At 45.8% G+C, this 26648-nt stretch overlaps 2 protein-coding genes across 2 annotated transcripts; both read left to right on the plus strand.

The window, feature by feature from the left end:
• Nucleotides 1–514: 514 nt before the first annotated feature.
• LOC141571276 (olfactory receptor 1N1-like) lies at nucleotides 515–2739 on the plus strand. Its single transcript, XM_074331545.1, has 2 exons — nucleotides 515–574; nucleotides 1801–2739. Exons 1-2 carry the CDS (start codon nucleotides 515–517, stop codon nucleotides 2737–2739), a joined length of 999 nt encoding a protein of 332 aa, XP_074187646.1.
• A 15114-nt stretch (nucleotides 2740–17853) lies between these two features.
• On the plus strand, nucleotides 17854–18825 carry OR5C1 (olfactory receptor family 5 subfamily C member 1). The gene has a single exon (XM_019728971.2). It carries the CDS (start codon nucleotides 17854–17856, stop codon nucleotides 18823–18825), a length of 972 nt encoding a protein of 323 aa, XP_019584530.2.
• The last annotated feature ends 7823 nt before the right edge of the window (nucleotides 18826–26648 follow it).

Consider the following 26648-nt stretch of genomic DNA (forward strand, 5'->3'; position numbering starts at 1 on the left):
TTAATCCTCATAACCACTTTATACAGTAAACTCTATTATTACCCATTTAGGCAGATGTAGAACCTGAAGCCAAAAACGGTAAGTGACTTTCTCAAGGTCACATCCAAGGGTAAAAAGAGGTACAAACTTATAGTTATAACATAAATAAATCATGGGGATGTAATGTACAACATAGGGAATACAGTCAATATCGCAATAACTTTGTACGGTGACAGATGGTTACTAAACTTCTCGTGGTGATCACTTCACAAGGAATATAAATGTACACCTGAAACTAGTAAAATACTGTATATCAACTACACTTTGATTTAATAGGCTTTATATTCCAGAATAGAAAGGGAAAAAAAGACTAAGAGTGAGAAAATTTTGTCAGACTCCAGAGGGTGTATTATATGTTTAATCGTGACACTAAATAAACACGACATTAGCACATGCTGTTACGGATGGTTCATTGCAGTTATTCCTCCACACCATCAAACAGGAACATTGGAATTTCTTATCTTGATTGCACATCATGGTTTATGAAAAAACTTCAACTGATTCCAGCATTTGGTCTCTTCAACAAGCCTATCAGGTAGGTTTATTACTTCTCTCATAGATAAGAAAAGCAAGGGTCAGAGGGAGTAAATATTTCCCAACTTTAAAAGACATGTTTTGAAAAATAGTCGGTAACCACAAGATGGTCATGGGGGTTTGAAAATTAATTTGGGGAACGTACAGAGGGATAGTGGATGGGGGGAGGGGGGTTCACACAGTGTGAGGGATATAAATGATAAACGTCTAAGTTTTGCTTTGTCTTGTGCACCTGAAACTAATTAAAAAAAAAATTAAAAAAAAAAAAAGACATGCAAGAAATAGATCTGTAAAGCAAGTCATCCAGTGCTTTTCCACTGCTTCATACGTCCCAGGTTCATACGTCATCTACTACTGCTGACAATGACAATCACCGCATTCCCCTTAATAGTCACGTGTCCTCCATATGTACTATCTCAATAATAACTTCAATGGGTTTATGAAGTAGTTACTAAGTAGGAAAGAGAGATTCAGAGTTAAGTAACTGACCACGGTCAGACTGAGAATAAAGAACAGAGAAAGGGTTCCGATCCCAACTCTAGAATGCCAAAGCCCCGATATCAAAAGATGTTGATGGTGAGATTGTTGATTAAAAGTAATGTGCCCTTATGATAAAGTGGTTTTCCGTTTGCAACGTTCTCATAACCAGACTAACTCATGGGAAAGACCTAGAATGGCCAAGGGAGCCAGGCACTCCCAGCACACTTCCAGACCTAAGTGTAAGCTGGCTCCTCTCTGAAGAAACTAGTCCTGTTTTCATCTCCCTCAATACACACAAGTGCGCACATGCTCACTCACTCACACACACACACACACAGCACCTTCTGTGACCAGTAAATCCTAGTACGTGCATGACCCCGAAATGAGCTCCACAATAAAACAATGAAATTAAGACTAAACTTGTTCTAAAGGTGTTTTTTCTTAAGGGAATTATATTTGAACAAGTTCTTTTAGGTGAAACCCAGTTCAGTCCCATTCAGACAATTCATGGGGAAAACTTGCTACATCATAGGATTCTAGACCCCAAACCACATCTATCCCTGATGCCTCAATATCCACAGCCCTCATATGTGCACATATGTGCAAACCAGAAGTTACAGCTACTAGTAAGTCTCGGTGACCTCTTCAAGGAATAGAGAAAAACAGACCAAAGTCCTTGGACTCTGTAACATTGAAAGTCTATCTTTGTTTAAGCGAGATCCTTGTCTAATGTCTCTGCCTTAAAAGGAAATTAGAAACCGAACCAGCGTGTCTGACTTCCTGCTCCTGGGCTTCTCTGAACACCCAGAGCAGCAGCCTCTCCTGTTCGGGATCTTCCTGGCCACGTACCTGCTCACCGTGCTGGGGAACCTGCTCATCATCCTGGCCATAGGTTCTGACCGGCACCTCCACACCCCCATGTACTTCTTCCTGGCCAACCTGTCCTTCATCGATACCTGCTGCTCCTGCACCATTGTCCCCAAGGTGCTGGTGAACATGCACACACAGCACCACACCATCTCCCACACTGGGTGCCTCGTGCAGATGTATTTCTTCATGACACTGTCCCTGATGGATAACTTCCTGCTGGCTGTGATGGCGTATGACCGCTACGTGGCCATCTGTCTTCCTCTGCACTATACCACAGTCATGTGTCCCCAACGCTGCCTGTTACTGGTCACTGCATCCTGGCTCTGCTCCCACCTCCTGGCCTTCTCACTCTCTTTTCCGATGACTCAGTTCTCTTTCTGTGCCTCCCATTCCATCCCACACTTCTTCTGTGACGTACTCCCACTCCTCAAACTTACCTGTTCAGACACCCATATCTTTCAGATCATGATGTTTGCTGAAGTAGCCCTCTCAGGTGTGGTCCCTCTCACCTGTATCTTGGTGTCTTATGCACACATCATGTCCACCGTCCTCAGGGCCCCCTCTGCTGGGGGGAAGCACAAAGTCTTCTCCACCTGTGGCTCTCATCTGACAGTGGTCACTCTTTTCTACGGAACTATCTTTCTGGTGTATTTCCAGCCCTCCTCATCCTATTCAGCAGACACTGGAATGGTGGCATCTGTGGTATACACAATGGTGACCCCCATGCTGAACCCCTTTATCTACAGCCTGAGGAACAGGGACATGAAGGGGGCTTTGTGGAGACTCTTCAGCTGGGGAAGATGTTGCACCCCATAAAAAGTCCTTCCCCAGAGTAGAAAACCAGACTTGCCAACATGCCTTCTTCTTGGACGTGCACACTATAAATTTGAAAGAAACACATTCAAGATAGCATGGATGCTTAACCTTACAAGCAGATGCAAGAAAATGGAGGCTCTTCACTGCAAATGATAAGATTTCATTCACCTTATTACCAAGTAATACTCCATTGTATAAACGTACCACAGTTTCTTGATCCAGTCATCTACCGATGGGTATTTTGGTTGTTTCCATGTCTTGGCTATTGTGAATAGCGCTGCAATAAACATAGGGGTGCATAAATATTTTCAAATTAGTGTTTTGGATTTCTCTGGATAGACACCTAGAAGTGGAATTGCTGGGTCATGAGGTAGTTCCATTTCCAGTTTTTTGAGATACCTCCACACTGATTTCCATAGTGGCTACACCAATCTGTGCACAAGGGTTCCCATTTCTCCACATCCTCGCCAGCACTTGTTGGTTGTTGATTTATTAATGAGAGCCATTTTGACTGGGGTGAGGTGGTATCTCATGGTGGTTTTTATTTGCATTTCTCTAATGATTACTGAGGTTGAGTATTTTTTCATATGTCTGTTTGCCATCTGTATGTCCTCTTTAGAAAAATGTCTCTTCATGTCCTCTGCCCATTTTTTAAATTGGGTTGTTAGTTTTTTTGGTGTTGAGCTGAATGAGTTTTTTATAAATTTTGGATATTAACCCCTTATCAGATGTATCATTGACAAATATGTTCTCCCATTCAGTAGGATGCATTTATGTTTTATTGATGGTTTCCTTTGCTGTGAAAAAACTTTAGTTTGATGTAATCCCATGTTTATTTTTTCTCTTACTTCCCTTGCCAGAGAGGATATATCAGTAAAAATATTACTAGGGGTAATGTCTGCAAATTTTGTTCCTATATTTTCTTCTAGGAGTTTTATGGTTTAAGATCTTACATTAAAGTCGTTAATCCATTTTGAATTTATTCTTATATATGGTGTAAGGAGGTGGTCCAGTTTCATTTTTTTGCATATGTCTGTCCAGGTTTCCCTGCACCATTTATTGAATAGACTGTTTTTACCCAAACGTAAATTCTTGCTTCCATTGTCGTAGATTAAATCACCATATAGGCATGGATTTATTTCTGGGCTCTCTATTCTGTTCCATTTGCAAAGCTATGGATGGACCTAGAGAACATCATGCTAAGTGAAATAAGTCAAAGACAAATACCGTATGATCTCACTTATATGTGGAATCTGAAGAACAGAATAAATGAACAAACTAATCAGAAACAGTCTCAGAGACATAGAGGAAAAACTGAGGGTTGCTAGATGGGAGGGGGTGGGGATGAGGGAGAAGGTGAGGGGATTAGAAAGCACAAATGGTAACCACGAGATTGCCACGAGGATACGAAAGACAGTTTAGGGAATATAAGCAATAATGTTGTAAAAATTTTGTAGGGTATCCGACAGACACTAGTCTTATTAGGGAGACCGTTTCATGGATGGTGTAGGTGCCTGATCACTGCAGTGTACACCTGAAGCTGAAGCTGAATAATAAGGAATGTCAACTCTAGTTTTATATATATATATATATATTCACAGAAACTGGAGTACAGCATAAGGAACAGAGCCAGTGGAAATGTAACGGCTGTGTGTGATGTCAGAGCGGTAGTAGATTGGGGGAGAGGGGTTATCACTTTGTGAGAGGTAAAAATGTCTATTACATTGTTTTGTACACCTGAAACTAATTTTTTTAAAAAAGAATGAAAAGAAGAAGAAAAAGCTGGCAAAAAAAAGAAAGAATGAAAGAGAGAGAGAGAAAGAGACAAAGAAACAAAGAAACAAACAAAGAAAGAGAAACAAAATGGAGGCTCTGACTTTGCAGGATTGGAATAGGACCAGCAGGCCGAGCACAGAGCTGCAGCCCAGAGAGTGCGCGTGACCAGCAGTCCCTCCAGGGTGACTCAATGAGTGGTTAAATTAATCCAAGCAGGTTCAATCCAGAGTTGGGAACACCAAAAATGCCAGCAAATCCCTCCTTCTAGGAGGAAGCCCAATATAAGCACATTGTAGGACTACAAATTCTTCCCCAGCAACAAGAAATGATGGCAAGACGAGGCAGGTCAGGACGTCAGTCAAGGCACTGGGCTTCCGGGACCAATTCTGATCCTGCCTTGGAAGAAACACAACTCTTTGGTCTCAAAATGGAGAATATGACACCAAGTAGGCAGCATCTGTGTGTGTGGCCTGAAAGGGCAAGAATATTCTAGAAAAGGAACTTAGGTATAGAAAGCTTAAGATATTTGTCCACTGTCACCTATCTGGGATTGGATCTTTGTCTCTGGCAGGTGAATTTGTTTCTTATTTGTCAGTTATGACCAGTCTGTATTCCTTACTTTTTAAACTTTGTTTTATTTTTTTCTCCAACTGAGAAATCATTTGTGTCATTACAATAAATGTCTAAAATATAAAGAAAAAAATTTAAATCCCTTCTTAAAAGAAACCACCGTGAATACTTTACACAAATTTTTATGGCCCTTTTTTCTATATATTGATCTTATATTGTTAAGATGTTGATTTTTCACATGATCTTATAATATGAATGTTTTTCACACTATTAATAAATCTTCATAAACATTTTCATAATATAGCAGAAGCAGGTGCCATGTTTATATATAATCTTCCATTTTAGATTAGATTTTTCTAATTATTGTTACTATAAATAATAACACAAGGAAAATCATTGTGAATAAACCATTTATATAAATCTCCCCATGTCCTTACAATAAATTTTAAGGACTGGAGTTGCTGGGTGGAACATTTTTCTGGTTCATGATACATATTGTTAAAAGAGTTCACAAAACTGTTAATGATTTACATTCCAGCTGACATTCTGGGAGAGACCTGCTTTCTCTGCATCCTACCAATATTTTCTGTTCTAATTTTTGACTTAATTGCTGCAAATATAATAAGCAAAAAAAGGTACCTCTTTATGTAATTGTTTTGCTTACTAATTGATTGCTGTCTTGTCTGTAAATAAATTTTATTTATTCTTCTGTTAATTATTTCTTCACATCATTTAACTATTTTAAAGACTAGTATAAGGCCTTTCTATATTAAAATTTTAAACTTTACACTTTTCTTACTTATGGTGCAAACTGCCCAATCATCCTTCATCCTTCAGTTTTCTTTCTGATTTTTTGACATATATAAGTTTTCAATTTACATATCTGAAACCAATAAAAAATATATCTTTGTGACTCTTCTGCCAGTGTTATCATTAGAAAACCCTTCTCTATGCAGAATTCCTATGAATAGGTTTTCCCTTTCAGTATGATGTATTACTTTTAATAAGTTTTATTGAGATAGAATTCACATACCATAAAATTCAGCCTTTTAAAGTATATAATTCAGTGGTTTTTAGTATACAAAGTGTTGGTTTTTTACTGAAACATATGACTTTTAGAATAATATCAAATATTAAAGTGATTCTCTCCCTCATGTCACCCATTTTCTGTAAGAGTTTCCTGTCCATTTCTTGTCTCCTAATTATTAACAAATAGGATGCTGACTACATTTGAACTATCATTGACTCATATATGCCACACACATTTCTCCTCGGGGCCTTTTATTTGAATGTCATTTTCCCCTCTGTGGCACTTCCTCTACTCCAGGCCCACCCAGTTTAAGTGCTACACCATCTGCATAAAGTACCGAGTCACTCCAGTCCACTCTAATCACATGGACATGATAGTTCCACTGTCCTTTCGTCTATCCTCTCTATTCCTGCCCTTCTAAGATCAAGCATAGCATAAAGATGTCCACTCTTAAATTCAAAATTGTACTAGAGGTTCCAGCCAGAGCAATTAAGAAAAGGAAGTCGAAGACATCCAGATTGTAAAGAAAGAAGTGAAATTATCTCTATTTGCAGATAACAGATGTTATGTATTTAAAGATTCCTAAGAAATCCACCAAAAAAAGAACTATTAGAACTAATAAGTCAGATTCAATGCAATCTCCATCAAAATCTCAGCTATCTTTTTTTGCAGAAAATGACAAGATGATGCTAACATTCACATAGAAATGCAAGGCACCAAGAATAGCCAATACATTCTTGAAAAAGAAGAGCAAAGTTGGAAGACTCACACTTCCTGATTTCAAAACTTACTATAAAACTGTAGTAACTAAGACAATACAGTACTGGCACAGGGCTAGATACATAGATGAAAGGGATAGGATTGAGAGTCCACGAATAAACCTTTACATTTATGGTCAATTTATTTTCAACAAGGTTGCCAGGACAATTCAATGGAAAAAAAGTAGTATTTTCAATAAGTGGTATTGGGACAATGAAGTTGGATCTTTACTTCATACCACACACAGAAATTAACTCAAAATTGATCATAGACCTCAATGTAAGAACTAAAACTCTTAGAAGAAAGCATGGGAGTGAATCTTTGTGACCTGGATAAAGCAATGGCTTCTTAGATATGACACCAAAGGTACAAGCAGGAACAGAAAAAAAATGGATAAATGAGCTTTCATCAAAATCAAAAAGTTCTGTGCTTCAAAAGGTACCATCAAGAGAGTGAATAAACAACCCACTGACAGGGAGGAAATATATGCAAATCATATAGCTGATAAGATATTTGTATTAAGAATACATAAAGAACTCTTACAATTCAATAGAAAGACAAATAATTTAATTTAAAAATGGACAAAGGATTTGAATAGATACTTCTCCAAACAAAAAACACAAATGGCCAATTAGCACATGAAAAATGTTCAACATCATTAGTCATTAGGGAAGCACAAACCAAAACCACAATGAGATACTATTTCACTTTTATAATAAAAAAATGGACAATATCAAAATGTTGGCAAGAAATGAGAGAAAGGTGAACCCTCCTACATTAGTGGTGTGTTTGTAAAATAATGCAGCCACTTTGGAAAACAGTTTGGCAGTTTCTCAAAAAGTTCAACATAGAATGTACCATATGACCCAGCAATTCCATTCCTAGGTATATAACTAAGAAGACATAGGTCCATACAAAAGCCTGTACATGAATGTTCATAGAAGCTTTATTCATAATAACCAAAGACCACCAAATAACTGAATAACCATAGAAACAACCTGAAAAGCACACAATTGTTGAAACTTTTCAATTAACTATAGTATCAGTTCAGTTCCTACAGTAAGCAAAAGCCAAAACATAATTAGATATGGAAAAGGTATGTTAGAGAAAATGCTTGCGAAAGATAGAAGGGAATAGGAAGGTCACCCACACACAAGACCCGCCACTTATTTAAAGCATAGTTTAGCTGCCACAGAGGAGAGGGACAGGACCCACCTTTTTGTTCACAAATTGGGCCCAGAACATGGAGGGCAGGGAGAGACCGAAGACGCCGACTGCTCCAGATCGATAGGTGGCAGGTGTAACAAGCAAGGGAACTTACCTACCAGTCTGTCAGCTGTGGTTGCAAGCCAAGTAGGTCTCCACACCTGCCAGCTACAATCTTCAAGTTTATATGGAGGCTTTAATGGGGTTCGGTCACATATATCACCCGGGTGGTCTCAACATGTAGCTCTCTCAAGGCTGCATCCTTGCAATGGCTCCCATTGCGGGAACGGCAGGGAGAACTTCCAGTCCAAGGCCAGGGGAGCAGTGAGAAGCCTCCGATTGCCCGGATGCAGCTCTCAGGTCAACTGGCGGTCGTGTCCTCCTCACGACCTCCCTGACTTCATCCCTGTCGTCCGGGAGACCCTGCTCACAGCGCCATTTGTCGTGCGGGGCGGCCTGCGGGGTCTCTGCTCCCATTCCCCACCTAAGAACGCAGGATACGGTGAAGCCAAAAAGGAACACCCATGGAGCCATAGATGGGGGAGTCATATCACTACATTCTCGCTGGCGGCTGGGTTGGAGACACTGGAAGCAGGAGCCGCACAATTCTCAGTCCTCATTCCGCCGCTTGCAGGCTCAGCCACCATCTTCTTGCTAGTCCCCATTTTTTTCTGCTAGCGTAGCCACTGACGGCCAACTAGCCACAGCTGATGGCCATCCAATCACAGTTGATGGCCATTTACTACCTGAGCCAGCACCTTTCTATGTGAGGCTGAGAGCCTGGAAACTGCTTTCTGGGGCTCTGTTCCCACACTCCACCCCTACAGGCTCTCGCCTCACAATCTTCTGCGAGGGGCCCTGTGTGAGGAGCCTGGAGGTGAATGCAATATCCTGGACACAGCCAGGCTCTCTGGGCACAGCCGGACTTCCTGGGCTCAGCCAGGGCTCTCAGGGCACTGCCACTCTCTCTGGGCACAGCCAGACTTCCTGGGCTCAGCCAGGGCTCTCAGGGCACTGCCACTCTCTCTCTCTCTGGGCCCCTCAGGGTACCCTGCTGGAATAACAGCAGCTCACAGTCAAGGTGCTTACATAGTCTCGATGCCGGCCGGTCAAGACACAAAAGCAAACATCCGCCAGTTCCACTACATGGTGGTAAGTTCCCAAACAGTCAAGCTGTCCATTAAATTAGGGATGGAAGGCAATTCCCCATAGTCCATAGTCATTCACCAGGGCTGTCCTGGGGGTGAGGGATGACCTTGACCTCACCCTAATCTCCCAAGGAGGACTCAGCCAGCCTTTCCTCCTGGGACTACAAGTCCTGCATCCGGGCTGCCTCAGCAAGCACTTCCCAGCCCAGAGGGCCACAACGACCTTTGCTTTCTCCAGTCTTTGCTGGTTGGGGAACCGTCCATGTCTTCCCACTCCTCCACGGGGGTCCAGCTCTCCGGCAGCTGCTCCTCCTGGTCTTTGTGAGACTGAGTGTTCGTACACACAAACTGCTCCACCGCCCTTCGGGGAGCTTTGGCCGGCACCATACCCTGCTCGCTGCGCCATGTGTCGTGCGGGAGATCCTGCTCATAGCGCCATTTGTCGTGTGGGGCGGCCTGCGGGGTCTCTGCTCCCGCTCCCCACCTAAGAATGCAGGATACGGTGAGGCCAAAAAGGAACACCCATGGAGCCATAGATGGGGGAGTCATATTACTATATTCTCGCTGGCGGCTGGGTTGGAGACACTGGAAGCAGGAGCCGCACAATTCTCAACCCTCATTCTGCCGCTTGCAGGATCAGCTACCATCTTCTTGCTAGCCCCCATTTTTTCCGCTAGCGTAGCCACAGCAGTTATATTAGTGGCCAATGGCTCACTGGTTACAGCTGGCAGCCAACTAGCCACAGCTGATGGCCATCCAATCACAGTTGATGGCCATTTACTCCCTGAGCCAGCACCTTTCTATGTGAGGCCAAGGGCCTGGAAACTGCCCACAATCCCTCTTGACAGACTCTCACAATCTTACATGCCCGCCTCTTCCACAACGGGTCCTGAGCGGTCAGCAAGGGGTTTCACAAGCATGAAAGTGGTTCATTTGGCGGCTGCCTGGCTGTATTGGAGGCAGATAGAACAGCAACAGTAGGCACATGCAAGAGAAGACACAGTTTTAGATGATTCCCAAATTAATTCAGTTTTTTCCACCAAGAACTCCATGGTCTGAACCACAGATTAAGTCCTCTATGCTGGCAGTCGGATCACTCAGTGCATTCACTTGTGTCCCCATGTGATTTACTCAAGATAATGCATTAGCCGACTCATTAGGCCTGAACACACAACACTCTGTTTGGATCCTGGCACAGGTGCCTCCTATTTGTGGGGAGGGCTTTTCTCATTAGCGATACTTCACTGTTCAGGCTTTGCTGGCTGTCATTTAAGGCTTGGCAGGTGACTTTAATAAGGGTTTCTATGGGTGGTATGATGTCCTCCAGGCCAACAAAGGCAGCAAAGATGGCAGCCAAACAATCGTACGTGGAAAACAGAATGTGTCCATCTGGCCTTGAGGAAGAGAAAGGTTGGCGATTTTTCTTACCTTAGGGTGGATTCTCCCCTGTGCCCAGGGAAAACCCAGGGTGCAGTGGCCCACACAGGTGGAAGCCATGGCCAGAGATTTATGCCATGCAACGATCGAATCCCCTTTGCAGCTACGCAATATATACCTGGGCAACACGACCAGTCAATGCCAAACCAGTCACTGTCCTCTAATGTGACAGAATGACACCATTCTGGTGCTATCCATACCACATCCCTGGTGCAATTGGGTTGGTCCTGTTTAGGGTGATTTTTCTCTGTTCCCAGCATAGAGGTGCCCAGGTGCTCAAATGTCCATAACCCAGGGTAAGCCACAGGAACCCATCCCAAACCTGAACGAAGCCACACAGGGCTCTGACGGTGGTATTGTTAGAACCCTCTGGTCAGCAGTTTGATGTGACAGAAAAAGAATACCCATGCCCAATGTTATTGATAGTGGGTGCCGAAGACCAGGTTTTAGATCAATATGGGTAATATCAGATGAATTAAGAGTATTAGTCACTAACTAGATCACGAGTGAGTGATCGCCAGCCAAACCTCTGAGTTCAGCCCCCTGGCTTACACTTCATTCCTGTTTCTGTCCAGATGGTGTCAGCATTGGCTAAATGCTGCCCACAGTGACTGCAGCCTGTGTGGGCGGGTTGCCCCAGCTAGACCCATCTACATGTGAGGCATTCACGAGAACTTCTCCCATTCCCTCTCTACAGGCTGCTGAAATAGAGGTGGAGGCATTTGGAGGAGCTACAGGGCCTAGCGGCACCTGCATTGCTAGAGACAGTGGACAGGGTCTCCTGTGCTGCAAATAGGAGAACCTGAGCCATGGGAGAGGTGGGTCAATGAAACATATTCCCACACACCCTTAATAGGAAGGGAAGTTCTTACAGGATATGTAGTTCCTTATAGAAGGTTCTACCTGGAGTGGAAGGCTCTACCTGTGTACACTGCTAGGAGCAGATGCTCTTTTGGGGGTGTGCTAGGTTCTGCCCCCTTCCAGAGCTGGGGCCAAAATCCTAAGGGTACTCTCTCTGTGGGGACAAAGTCCTAGAGAGCAGTTTCCAGGCTCTCGGCCTCACGTGGAAAGGTGCTGGCTCAGGTAGTAAATGGCCATCAACTGTGATTGGATGGCCATCAGCTGTGGCTAGTTGGCCGTCAGCTGTAACCAGTGCGTCATTGGCCACTAATATAATTGCTGTGGCTACACTAGCAGAAAATGGGGGCTAGCAAGAAGATGGTGGCTGGCAAGCACAGATTGCAATTAGGATGGCAGGTTGCGGACAGTGTGACTCCTGCTTCCTGTGTCTCCAACCCAGCCTCCAGCGAGACTACAGTGGTGTGACTCTCCTATCTATGGCTCTGTGGGTGTTCCTTTTTGGCCTCACCATATCCTGCATTCTTATGTGGGGAGTGGGACCAGAGACCCCACAGGACACCCTGCATCTGTTGTCTCTGCCACAATGCCCATCCCATGCCTTCTAGAATTCCAGACACAGCTCACTTAAAGGCAGCCCTGCCTGAGAGATGCCCAGAGCTTTCATCGGCTTCACTAGTATTTTGCCTTCTCAAAGGCGGCTTGCTGGTTTGACCCCCTGTCCCACACGTGCCCTTTCTTCATCAGATCACCATCATCTCGAGTCTGGACTATGACCAGGCTCCTCACTGGTCTCCCCTCCAACCCCTTCTGCTCACAGCAATCAGAGTGATCCTTCGGAAATGTAAATCTCATGATGTCTCAGCCCTTCCTTAAAGCTTCAGTAGCAACTCACTGCTTTTAGGATAAAAATACTTAGATGGCCTGTAAGGCTCCACTATCTGGCATCTACCTACCTCACGAGGCTCACTCACACCTCTCTCTCCATCATTTTCTGAGCTCCAGCCCCACTGGCCTTCTTTAAGTCTTCAAATGTGTCACTTGCACGCTCACCTCCAGGCCTTTGCACATGCCATTACTCCCACCTAAAATGCTCTCCCCTATGTTTTTATTAATTCTGACTCTTTCTCCCTATAAGATCCATGAGAAAAGGGACTATGGCTGTTGGGTTCATCATTAGGATCTTAAACATAAACCCAGAACACAGTGGATTGCGATATGAACACTCTAACAAACAAACTAATGAACACTCTGCTAACATGAATGACAGGTTGGCCTATGACACACCACAGAAATGAGGGGATTCTAGGGTCAGCTTCCCAGCCCATAGCCATGTACTCCCCACAGGCTGAGACACTCAGTCCTGACTTCACACTCAGCCCCAGTGCCATCTCTTGGGGAGCAGTTCTTAATCCTAGATGGACAGTCCAAGTGGTTTTCAATCCTGGGAGCTTTTAAAAATCACCTGTGCCTGGGCCCATGCCAAGAGTTCTGGTTTAGTTTTCTGAGCGCTGACTCCATATGTTTCCTTGTTTGTGTTGGCTTCATGTTCTGGTGCACAGTGCGTCTCCAAGATGCGCAGAGGGAAAGAGTGTCTCTGCTGCAGAGGCAGGAAGGCTTCCTACAGAATGGTGGTACTTGACTCGGTTCTGAAATAAAAGGAAGAGTTTTCCAGACAAGGAAGTGGCTGGACATTTCAGGCGAGAAGAACAATGTGAAGGGTTAGAAGAACCACAAGGAGAATCTGTGTTTGTGTAGAAGATCATAATTCATAAGGAAAATATTGAGTCCTGAAGAATGGATGGGAAACGTGAGCCAAAAGGACACTTTTCATCAAGTAGCATGGCTGTCTCCCCCACGCAGAGCCTGGGGACCCACTCAGACAAATATTTCCAACCTCCCCAACCACCAAAGAGTGAGTCATCCCTGGCATTCCCCTGCCACTAGCTGTCACAGAGTCCCCAACAAATGTGGAGAGAGAGTCTCCATGGAGTCCAGGACAGTGGAGAAGGAAGGAGCAGTCAGGAGGAAAACAGAGGCCATTCCCTCAGGGTCTGAGAAAGAGTATAAGTCCCTCTGCTCCTTCCTCTGGGGTGGGGCACGTCCCTGCTACCTCCGCCTGCCATTCTTACCCCAAAGGCTGGACTGAAGCTGCTCTGCTAGAAGACCTCTCCACCCACCTCCATCTTCTAGGTATGTCCTACCAATCCAGTGACCACACACCACCACGGAGACAGCTGCTGGCGTCAGGACCAAGACATGTCAAATGTCTGTGTGCTGGGGAAGAATGAGCTAAGAACTCAAACTTGATAGGAAATTGGCAAGCCACATATTGAGAAATGCCAGGAGGCCAGCCTCACCAGATTTAAATGTGTACATGAGTATAGCGGGGCCTGGAGAGAGAGGAGTCAAAACAAAGATTTCAGCAGAGAAAAAGGATCTAGCAGGAAGAGGCTAAGAGAACCAATCAGAAAGCTAGAATCCAAAGGTGTCAGAGCTGGAAACGCTGCCCAGTATGACCTAGGGTCCTGCTGCTCAAACCGTGGTGCCCAAACCAGCACCATCACCTGGGGTTTTGTTAGAAAGGCAGCCTCTCAGGCCCTGCCCCAGTCCTTCTGAGATAGAATCTGCATTTAATCAGATCCTTAGGGGATTCCTATGCACATTAACGACTGCTGCTCGGGGTCTCAAATCAAGCTGCATATCAGAATCACCAGGAACATTTTTTTAAGTACAGTTTTCTGAGCCCTGCCCTGAATTGGAACTTCTGGGCACTGTGTATGGTGAATATATTATATACATAAAATCATATGCATATGATTTTTTTTTTTTTACAAAGCGCCACCAGGAATTCTAATGACACCAGTTCACACAGTGCACTGGGAACCACTGATCAGGTCCAATCAGCTCAATCTCACGATGAGAGAACTAGGTCATGACAGTGGCAACAACAAACGTGGTAATCTATTAAGAGACCTACCAGTAATTAGGGTCTCTGCTTAGAGACAAAGAGAATTGGATTTGGAGCCAAGTCTGAGTTCAAGCCCCAACTCTCTCCCTTCATAGCTCTGTGTCTTGGAACAAGTCTCCTTCCTTCTCTGGAACTTGGTTTTCTTACCTTCAAGGAAAGATGAACGTCAGTATTACTTCTAGAGAACGTCAGTATTACTCCTCATGGGTAGTAAGACAACAAAGAGAAATTATTGGAGAATTAACTCTTTATGTTTTGTGCATATGCACACACACACACACACACACACACACACACAAACACACACACTCACTCCATGAGAGCTACTTTACTGAAGTTTGGGAATCTTTGCACCCCAAATTTTAAAGCACCTTAAAAGGCCTGAAGTCTCATTGTTCCCATTTTACAGATGGAGAAAAGGAGAGGCACTCGAAGCAGCTCTGCTCCCCACTTTATGAAGGTGAGTGCTGTTTGCTTTTCATGTGGACAGACAGAAACACACAGGGGGTTGCCACCAACTGGGTTCTGGGTGCAGAATTTCAGCCAGTCAGCTGACTTTGTTCAAGGAAAACATGTAGTTGGGTGGAGTGGGAACCTCACATTTTTCCCCTAGAGGCTGTCTAACCTCCACCAGTGACCCCACCAAGGAAGAGGGGAAGATCCCTAAAATTCTGTGTCCCCAAAGAGAGTGGGAAGAATTAGGCATCGTCCCAAATGCTCATTTAGGTGAGGGAGATACTTACATAACTATAAAGCAATGGGGTAGGGCTACAATACAGAGCCAAGTGAGCGGGGTTCCAGCCTGAAAAGCTGGGTGGTTGGGTATTCAGATAAAGCTTCCTGGAAAAAATGGCCCCTGAGCTTAAAAGATAAGAAGGATCAACTCTGGATATGGGGATGGGCAAAGGGGATGAAACCCTCTAGGGTGCCCTAGGGCCCTTTAGCTGGGACCCCATCTCTGGTTGGAACAACCAGCAGTATTTAAATATATATACATAATAATATATACCGTGTTTCCCCAAAAATAAGACTTAACTGGAAAATAAGCCCTAGCATGATTTTTCAGGATGACATCCACTGAACATAAGCCCTAATGCGTCTTTTGGAGCAAACCTTAATATAAGACCCGGTCTTATTTTGGGGAAAACATGGTGCTACTGTTTTCTTTTTTTTTCATCAATCTGTACATTTTTCTGCAAACTATGTTTTTATTTCAATATGTGTTTAAGAGTTCTCCACATTGATACAGTTAAATTGAATCCATTCCTGTTTAACTCCCATCCATGAGCCTGCTAATAAACATTTAGGTTTGGCTAACGTTTGGCATATGTCGCCTTGTGAATGTCTCCTTGTATGTGTAAGAGCTTTCAAAAGTAAACACCCAGAAGTGGAATTTCTAGGTGTTATGAACTAAATGTTTGTGTGCCCCCCCAAATTCCTATGTTGAAACCCTAACCCCCAATGTGATAGTATTTGGACGTGGGGCCTTTGGGGTGATTAGGTTTATGTGAGGTCATGAGGGTACAGTCCTGGTGATGGGATTTGTGCCCTTACAAGAAGAGACCAGACAGCTTGCTCTGTATCTGTGACGTGTGAGGATATGGTAAGAAGGCAGCCATCAGCAAGTTGGAAAGAGAGCCCAACTGTGATGGAACCCTGAACTCAGACTTCCCAGCCTCCAGAAATGCAAGAAATAACTGCCTATTGTCTCGGCCACCCAGCCTATGGTGCTTTGTAGTAACAGTCCAGGCCCACTGAGACATTAGGGGATGCACAGTTGGGGGTAGCAAAGGCCAAATTGTCCTCCAAATGTCTTGTTTACATTCCCACCAGCACAACCTCACTGACATGTGATACCATCCAATTTTTTCATCCCAGCTGTGCTTTGTAGGAAGGCCTTCATCACCCTCACCAGGCACAGTAGGTCCCAAACATCTAAACGTCTCTTAGAGGAAGGGGAAAGAGCATGTACTCAGCTCCAGGCCTTGTGCTGGTCACCTATTTCCTCTTAGGACCCTTCAACAGACACACAAGTATGTTTCCTCCCTTCCAATGAGAAGATCGGCTGGGAGAGGCAAAGTGACTGGCCTGAAGCGAACACACCAGAAAGTGGTGGACCCCGGGCTCAACATCAAGTCTGCAGCTGCCACTGTTCATACTCTTCCCTGTTTCGTACATTCAACTCATATTTATTGAGTACTGGTTATATACCAGACCCTAGAAGTGTAAAAATGAATTGCCGGGCCCTTCTTAGCATATAGTAGCATTCAGTAAATGTTTGTTGAATGAATATTGAATCAAGGAGCTCAAAGGCCACAGGAGAGATGGACACATAAAAAATACGTGCAGTAGAATGATGAAGGGCTGTGACAGATGTAAGCAGGGCACAAACAAGGGAGAAGCTGCATTTCCTTTGAGCACATCAGGGAAGGCTTTCCATCAGAGATAGTTTTGTCAAACACAAAAGGAGGAAATGGGTCTTAGGCAGAGGGATCGAGTGTAAAAGCACAAGCGTGTGAAGCAACATTACATTTTTTGGAAATTACACTACTTTTGATTGCCTTAAAGTTGCTTCCTTCCAGTACTGAGGCAAGGCAGCTAGAGCTCAGCTCAATTCAATTCACCGGACCTTCGTTAAATGCCTGCTGTGTGGTAGGGCCTCAGTGAGATGCTTTCCGTGCATTAGCTCATTGAATCCTTGCAGCTCTTTTTTCTCATTACACAGATGAGAAAATTGACGCTCAGAGAGGTGAAGAGTCTGGCCCAGGAATGCATTCAAATCTTCTGTTCTTGCCACTCCCTCCTGCTCCCCGCGCCCCTCAACGATACCAGCCAACCACTGCTGAACTCTTCTTTCCCAGGTCTTACCCCAGTGGAAAGATGTCCTCCCAGCAAACCTCGAGACCCATAGGAGTTACCCTTTATCAGGAGACTCTTTCCACCCACTCCATTGTCTCTTTTCCTCCTTGGGAAACAAGAGGGGAGCATGCATATAGAGTCGTGGAGTTTTCAATCCTTGGCCCTATCATCCCATTCATCATTCATTCACTTAACAAATATTTATTGAACAGCTACTGCATGCAAGGCAACGTCCTCAGAATTGTAGATACAAAAGTGACTCATCCAGAACGCCTGCGTTTTTTGAAGGTTAACCTGTAGTGATGTCTCAGAGTTAGAAACAAAGGTTTTGAGAGGTTTTATGGCCTGTCCAAGGTCACACAGCAATTCTGTTACACAGTTGAAACTGAAACCCAGATCTGCCGGACTCCCAGGAGGAACTCCCAGCTTTCTCCTCCATGGGTCATGATCTTTCTCTCTCTCCCCTTTGCTTTGCCGCACCTCAGTCTCCGTCCAGAAGGATGACGCCAGAGAACTTCACCGGGGCCAGGGGGGTCCCTGCTGAATTCATCCTCCTGGGCATCACAGATCGTCAGGACCTGCGCCTGACCCTCTTCCTTATCTTCCTGCCAGTCTACCTGGTGGGCCTGCTGGGAAATGTGGGCATGGTGGTGCTGATCCGCGTGGAGGCCCGGCTCCACACGCCCATGTACTTCTTCCTGGCCAACCTCTCCCTGCTGGACGCCTGCTATGCCTCCGCCATCGGCCCCAAGATGCTGGTGGACCTGCTGCTGCCCCAGGCCACCATCCCTTACGCGGCCTGTGCCCTCCAGATGTTTGTGTTTGCCGGGCTGGCTGACGCGGAGTGCTGCCTGTTGGCAGCCATGGCCTATGACCGCTACGTGGCCATCGGAAACCCTCTTCTCTACACGACGGCCATGTCACGGCGCCTATGCCTGGCCTTGCTGGGAGCATCAGGCGTGGGCGGGGCGCTGAGTGCCTTTGTCCACACGACTTTCACCTTCCGCCTGAGCTTCTGCCGCTCCCGGGAGATCAACAGCTTTTTCTGCGACATCCCTCCGCTGCTGGCCATCTCGTGCGACGACACCAGCCTCAACGAACTCCTCCTCTTCGCCGTGTGTGGCTTCATCCAGACGGCCACGATGCTGGCTATCGCCGTGTCTTACGGTTTCATCGCTGCGGCTGTGATCCGCATGCGCTCGCTCGAGGGCCGCCGGCGAGCAGCTTCTACCTGTGGCTCCCACCTCGTGGCGGTGGCCATGCTGTACGGGACACTCATTTTCATGTACCTGCGCCCCAGCTCCAGCTATGCCCTGAACACCGACAAAATGGCATCCGTGTTCTACACCCTGGTCATCCCGGCCCTCAACCCGCTCATTTACAGCCTCCGCAACAAGGAGGTCAAGGAGGCGCTCAGAAGGACCTGGAGCCGGTCCTGCTGTCCGGGCGCGGGGTGCCCGGGCGTGGCCTGAGGGGGCAGGGCGTGGCCTGAGGGGGCAGGGCGGGGCGGGACTGGCGGTGAAGACGTGACGACACTTGCTCGCCCTTGTTGCTGGTAAAGGTAGATGGTCCTCTGGCTTAGGTGTCTCTTGTCATTATTTGAGGGACTGAAAAGGGGGAGAAAAGGAAGCTTACAGAAGGGGGTCAGGAACCTGGAGGTCAGCTAGAGCGCGGCCTAGAGCCAGAACCGAGATCAGGTTCCAGCTGCGAGGGAGCTGCCTTAGGTTCCTCCGGGTTTAAAAGCGCCTAGGTGTTACCAGGAAGTAACTAACATAGGTTTGCTTTGCCATTGTATTTGTAAGGGGCGGATTTCAAGAACTCCCAGGTGAGAGCTGGGTTGGCTGCAAGTGTTTCTAGATTCTTGTGCTTTTAAGGGTCTTCATGACCATTGTCCGCACCTGCTCTCCTTGACCTCAAGAGAGCACCTTCAGAGCCCGCTCACCAAACAACAGGCCTGACTCTGCTGAGGCAAAGGCCCCTCCCTGTTAGCCTCGTATTACTGCATCTCTCAGGGAAATGGCTGACCAGCACTGGACATACACAAGCTCATTCCTAAAATCCCGAGAGTTTGGTCAGGATTGAGCCAAGGCTAGGTTAGTTCAGGCCTCTGATAGGAGGTCAGGAAAGCGTTGGGATTAAAGTTATGGTTAGACTAGAGTGAGGGTTAGGGGTCAGGTTACAGCTACGACTAGGATTAGGGTAGAGCCAGGGTTAGGTTTAGAATTTAAAAGCCATCTGAAAAATTTAGGATTGCATTAAAATTATGTAAATTTTAGGATTTGGGTTGATTTGAATTAATAGTAGCTTTGGGATACATTTAGGAGTCAGAGTTTGGGTAAATTTGAGCTCTCATTAGGAATATTAGAAATATGTTAGCATGAGTGTTAGAGTGCAGGACAACTTGAGATTGGAGCGCAGGTGTCATTTTTATTGCTAGATTAAATTTAAGTTAGAGTGCATTTCATATTAGAAATCTGTTAAATTTAAACTAAATTAAATTGGTGTGTGGATCATATTTGTGCTAAGTTTAAGTCACAGGCTAGTTATTACAGTTAGCTAAGTTCAGAACTAGATGAAAGCTAGGCATAAGAAGAGTAGTTTAAGTATCAAATTGACATGTTTGGGGTAGGTTAATTTAAGACTTATTTAGGGTTATGGATAATGGTTAATATTTCTTCAAGTTTAAGGGTAAGAGTTGATTATGGTGGATTTAAGTTTCATTCAAAGTTATGAGCATGCCCAGATTAGCATGTGGTCAGGTAGAGTAGACTGCTATGTGTTGAGATTACAACATCGAGAGGTAGAATTGGGGTTAGGAGAGAGAATACCACAACCCTAATCTATTGGGCAAAGGTAACCACAGTGCTCCAAGCCTGGGATCATCCTTGGCCTTTCAGACCTACTGTCTTGAGACTTTCATCCCCCCAGAGTTCACAATATTGACTTATTTTCTTGGTCTCCTTGATTCAGTTATAAATGGGCGAGGCCCAAGGCACTGCATTCTGCCTGGGGAGCCCCTTCATGCAGGAGCAAGACAAGAGTGGACCCCGGGAGTTATGGCAGGAGTTTCTGAGGAGAGCTGGAGCTTGGCTGGAGTCAAATGTCAGCTCCTCCCAGATCCCCTTCCTAGTTCCCCCGATTGTGACTGAGATGAGGCCAAGGGTGATGAGGTATAGGAGTCAAGTGATTCTTCATTCACCATCTAATTGGCTCCCATGGAGTCTTCCTTGGGCCCCAGCCAGAGGCTGACCTCACCACTCCACTTCCTTTCAAGGAGAAGTCAGCCACCAGGTACTGACTGCAGGAAGACTGAAGATTCATCCTGGCTCCCTGGGGAGGTGACGCCCCTTGATACTGGGACCAGGATCCTCCCTCTTAGTAAGTATGGTCTTCTTAGAGGTCCCAGACTATTGGTGAGAGGGATGCTGGTAAAACCATCTCCTCAGATCTTAAAGAATTTTATAGATTTCCTGACAGGGAGACCAACTCATCCTGGTTTGCCCACAACTGTCCCAGTTTTAAACTCCAAGTCCTGTGTCTTAAGAACCAATCACCTCCCACAGTCCTGGGCAAACCAGGGTGGTTGATCACTATTTCCTACAGAACTGGTATTTTTAGAGCAGAGGGTGCAATATCCTAAACTTAGCACATGTGACGAAGGCTTACGTAAATTAAAACCCCTTCTCCCATCACAAGGTTTTATAATCCTTTCCCAGTCTTGCCTCCTATAAGCATAACAACTCATGTGCCATGACAATCGTTGGAGGTATTATCAGAAGAGTTGGATGCCATGGGACTGAGAATGTGAGTTTTGCCCCCAATTCAGTGACATTTATGCTCAAAGACCTCCTCTGTGGTCTTTTCTTGTTGGCCTCTCATGACAAACAGCCCTCAGCACGATGAGGGGAAAGTTTCCAGAGGCATGTGGCCGCTTCTGTCATCATGGCCGTACAGGATGTCCGTGGTCCTTCCACATGTTTAGCATCAGGGGAGTAGCCAGATACGATAATTACGTAAATCCTACACATCAACTAGAGGGAACGTAAAGTTTCAGGCTACGCTCCTGGGCCTTCTTGATAGATAAGAAAACAAGTGGAAAGAGACAGGGTTAGAAGACAATAACGGAGCCTAATCTGGAGAATAAAGGAAGAGAAACAGATCCTCGCTCCTAAAGTGAGATGCCCAGTAAAGCTCCCCAATTCCAAAAAAGTATTTCCTTTTTAAGCCTCTTTGAACACCACTTACTAAGACAGGCAATAAAGACAAAAGGAGTTTGGGGTGAGGAAGACTAGGCTCTGATACAGGTCACTTATTGCACAAAATGAGTTGGGCCCTGCAGCATGGGTACGGCTTCAGGGAAGGGGCATTCCATGGAGGGAGGACAAGTGCACACACACAAGGGCCTAGAGATTAAATGAGCTCAGCGTGTGCTGGAGACTCTAAGGAAACCAATTTAATTAGCTTCAGAGGGATGTGCTTGGAAAGAAGTGGAGGGAAGTTTGAAGATTGGGGATCTGGGAATGGGAAGAATACCCCATGGGTTGGATATCAAGTAGTGAAATTTGGACTTTATTCAATAGGCAATAGGACATCAGTGAAAGTTTATATGTTTAAAATTACCCTTCATGGTGCTCCAACACTGTGTTATGCAAAGCCATTCCCACTTGCAATGCTACACACAGGCACAGTTCTCTCAGGCTGCAGTACACACACAGCAACACATATCCCCTCCAACACAGACACAATCCCCTATCGGAAACATTCACACACAAAGACACACTCTCATAGGTGTGGCCACCCACACAGACAGATACAGTGGCCCACTCAGGCACACACTCAAGCTCATGGACACATTTGATTGCACAGAGACACGAGCACTCTTTCCACACACAGGCATACAACCCTACACACACACATTCACACATATACACACACAGTCACACACACACGTACATATGACCACTGTCAACAGAGGCACAGTCCCTCCCACACTCCTACTCCTCCTACAAGAAGCCAGCAACAGCTGCGTGGACAGGCAGGTTGGCCCCAGAAGCTGCTGCTGTAGACACTGAGCTCCCCTGCACCCAGTCATTCTGCGTGGGGTTCAGGAGTCAGCCTGAGGCTTCTCTCTGGCCTTCACAAAGGCTGAGGAGCAGCAGCGTCACCATGCATAGGGCTCCTGAATGTCCCCCGAGGTGGAGGCAGCACTCACCCATTAAATGGGGCTCTAGAGAGACAGGATAACAAGCCCCAGAGCCAAGCTGCCTTCTGCTGTAGGGACATGGGCCAGGGGAACAGGGTGCCGCTTGTGGAGAGAAGCTAAGGTGCTCCCAAGGCCCCCAGACCCCATCAGTGAGGCTCATACCCTCCAATGGTAGGCTACTCCTGGTCCCTGCTGCTGTTTCCTCCTGCGACGTGGAGAGGCCAGAGTGTACACTTGGGGCCAGGCTGGAGAGTATGCAGATCTGTCTTCTTGTGTGTGACTGTGAACGTGAGTCATGTGTGTGGTGTGAGATGTGCTGTTTGTGTGAGGCTGTGGTTGTGTGTCAACATCACTGTACAAAGACGTTGTTGGGGTATGGGGCAGTGTTTCTAAGAATGTGCCCCTCTAGGGTGGCACATCTGTGCTGTGACCCATCATGAGCCTATGAGCGTAGCCATGTGTGAAGGTGAGGGCAGGGGGCCTGAGGCTGTGCATGAGGATACGATTTTGTGATCAACGAGGGGATCGGCTGTGATAGGCACTGGGAGAGTAATTACACAGACAGGTGGTCAACGAAAGTGTGGTGTGCGTGACAAGTGCCAGTAGTTGTCACAGTGCTATGAGCCTCCGTGAACAGGGGTACGTGACTGATCGTCACCCTCTGACCTCAGGGCTATTTTGTGATTGCATTTCACCATCTGATTATGTGTATGAAGGGCTGAGTCCGTAGGTCTTGTGATTATGCCTGTCTGCTTACTTAGGTGTGAATGTGTGTGCTGGGTCCACATCCCTGTACAGGGTTGATCATGCCTGTGTACGTATTTGCAGAGACTAGCCGGAGGCGACCCAGGCTTGCATGCCCTCACAGTGTGTTTGTGACTGTATAAGGATGTGTCTGCAAATAGCTCGGTGTATTTGAATGTTTACTGGGACCAATTCAGATGCAGGTCAGGGAAGGTCCAGTTTCCTGCCATTTCTAAGCAGGCTGCCCCCTCCCTCCATCGTACTCACTCACCTTGACCGTATTTCCCTCCTGGAAGGTGGGACGTGATTGGGAGTTTGAGAAACGATGCCATACTGGGAGCCAAAGCCAGAAGATTCTTTTTATCCAATGGGGGAAGAAAAGGAAGACACTAGGGCATTTATTTGATTTTGTATTTAAAAAAATTTTTTTAATAAAGAAGGACATGGAAATAAATCAGGAGATTGCTCCACTACAGGGATGGCCTCAGCATAGCCTTCAGCAAACCTGTGCTTTCAAACCCCTCACCTTTTAAGACCCCTTTTTGGAGAATTGTCCAAGACTTCTGCAATGAGATTCGGACAGGAAAAAATGGGGGCATTGAAACAAGGTACCTCGATCCTTAGGAGTTAAGCCTCTGTGCCTGGTAGGTGTGTCTGTCTGTCTGCACCAGTTTCTCAGCAAATGTTTGATTTCATGGGAAAAGTTTTCCAGGATATGGGGAGTCATCCAGATTCTTTCGTACTTTTTTGCTTTTTTTTTTTCCCCAAGTCTGAAAGTTTCTTTATTCTTCTCTCACATCTGATTGATATTTTGGGTTTATATAGAATTCTAGGTTCCAAATCATTTTTCCTTCAGAATTTGAAGATATTGTTCGACTGTGTTCTATCGTCTACTGTTGATGATGAAACATTTGAGGGCGGTCTAGTTATCGGAATATCATTAGATCCTTACCGCACGTGCCCTCGGGAGGTATTGGGATCTTCTCTTGCTCCTCAATGTTCTAAACAGTCATGATTTGGGTCTAGGTGTTCCACTGGATTCACATTCATTTCGATATACACATGTGTACCCTACAGATTTGGAATTTTTATTTCTTTGATATGTTCCTCCTTTCCATCTTGTTTTTCATATTTTTTCCACTTGTACTTTCCTGAAATAAATGTCCGTTAGATCCCTTACCTGCTGTTTTGATCCTCTCTCTGTTTTATCTTTTCTTTCAAATTTTCTTCTTTCTCTGGTCCACATTCTGGGCGATATTCTTTGTTCTGTTTTTGCTTAAAATCACAAAAGATCAAAGTTGGAACTGGCCCTGAAGATCACCTGGTTCAGCTCCCGTATTTTACAGACGGGGAACACAAGGCCCAAAAAGGAAGGTTAGAGGAGGTAAAATGACTTGCCCACTGTAACACCTGTGTATAGGGTGTTCTGACTCCAAACCCATGATTTTCCTCATGGCCAGGAAGCCTTGAGCAATTTAGTTGCTCTTCACCCTTTTCCTTAGATACTGGGGAGATGACCCATCGGTAAAAAGGAACACCTGGGGTTCTAGGTGAAGCACCAGGCTGGCCCTGGATGTTGCCAATGCGTCTTTAGAGGGAGCCCCATTCATCCTACTGGGACTGACAACAAGTCCAGGACAGTGGTGGTCCCTCTCTGTGCTATTCTCAGTCTTGTATATGGCGGGCATCCTGGGTAATGGACTCTGTGGCCACCGTCTGGACCAGGCCACCCCTGTATGCACCCATGTACTTCCTCCTGGCCCATCTGTCCTTTGCTGACCTCTGTTACTGTACCCCAGATGTTGGCTAACTTGTTGGCTGACGACCGTTCCATCTCCCTGGCTGGCTGCCGACCCAGATGTACTTCTTCCTTGTCCCAGGTGTAACTGACAGATGTCTCCTGGCTGCCATGACCTATGACCGCTATACCCTGCTCTATGCCACGAGGACGTCCCGGGCCATGTACACAGCCCTGGTGGGGACTGCATGGCTGCTCCCACATTCACTCCCTCCTGCATATCCTGTGTAGGGCCTGCCTGTCTTCTGTGCTTCCATCAAGTGCCCCACTTCTTCTGTGGCCACCAGCCTCTCTCACGGCTGTCATGCTCTGCCACCTGCCACCTCTAGATGCTCATCTCCACCGAGGGTGCCGCAGTGGTGGCCACTCCCAGACCAGGGCAGGGGCCCTGGCTGAGGTGACATGTTTGGGGGTCTGAAAGACCCTCATGGTGTGACCAAATTTTTACCAAACAGGTTTATGAGGCAGAAGCTTTCAGGTTCCTCTCTCTCCAAGAAATTCGCACCTACTTCCTCATCCCACCTCTCCCCATCTTCCTTCCGGAGAGGAGGAGGGCTGCAGCCGGCCTGTCCAGCCCCCACTGCCGGAGCCTGCCACCACCTGGGACTAGAACTGCCATACTAGGCCATTTGGACATAAAAGGAAACTTAAAAGTCTTTAGACCAGTAGCTTTAGCAAAAAACAAATAATAACAAACAAACAAAAACCTCTTTTCTTCTAATGAAATCTTACACAGAAACATAATATATAAAACAAAAGCTGAGATCCCCATGGCCCTGAGGGGCCCTGATCTAATCCAACCCCTTCATTTGATAAATTGGGAAAATGAGGCCCAGCATGGTTAAGGGAACTGCCCAAGTTCACAAAGAATCAAACAGCCTGAGTCACTAGGCCTGTGGGTCCCTGGGCCCCCTTCCCACCCCACCCCCATCCACATCTGGCCTCTTCAGGTGGCCCTAGGAGATGACACTGACCTGGAGAGAAGAGGAGAAATCCTTCCACCAACCCCAGAAACACCACTAAGGAGTTCATAAATCCACTGAAGAATTTTCCCCTGGATCTTTTTCACATGAAATATAAAGAGATTTATTTTTAACACCTTAAGCAACATAAACATGTGCAAATGACTGATTCACTTACAAGCGTTTCCCTTGGAAGAGCTCACACTTATCCCAGTGAGGCTGCAGCAGCTCAGGGGATTTACAGCCCCTCTTCAGAAGGCCTCTGAGCTCTTCAAGGACACTGCTTCCTCTCTCCCACCATATTCCCTGAGTTTGTCCAGAAATGACTTCTGACCATTTCAGAATCAATCTAGCCCACCCTCCTGGCATCGATATTGTCAATCCTTCTGTTTACTCAAAATAATATGTAGCACTAGGAACCACCTCATCCAGAAATAAATAAGTAATTGCGTCTCAAGAAAAGAGTTTGAGTCTGCCACTGTGCTAATGTAATCTTATGCATTATAGAGTCAGGCCGCCTTCGTTTCAAAAGTACAGCAGTTGGAGAGATCTTAGCAGTGAAAGAAGCTCCGATCATAAATGGCAAAT

The sequence above is a fragment of the Rhinolophus sinicus genome, linkage group LG04, assembly GCF_036562045.2.
Source record: "Rhinolophus sinicus isolate RSC01 linkage group LG04, ASM3656204v1, whole genome shotgun sequence".
NCBI lineage: Eukaryota > Metazoa > Chordata > Mammalia > Chiroptera > Rhinolophidae > Rhinolophus > Rhinolophus sinicus.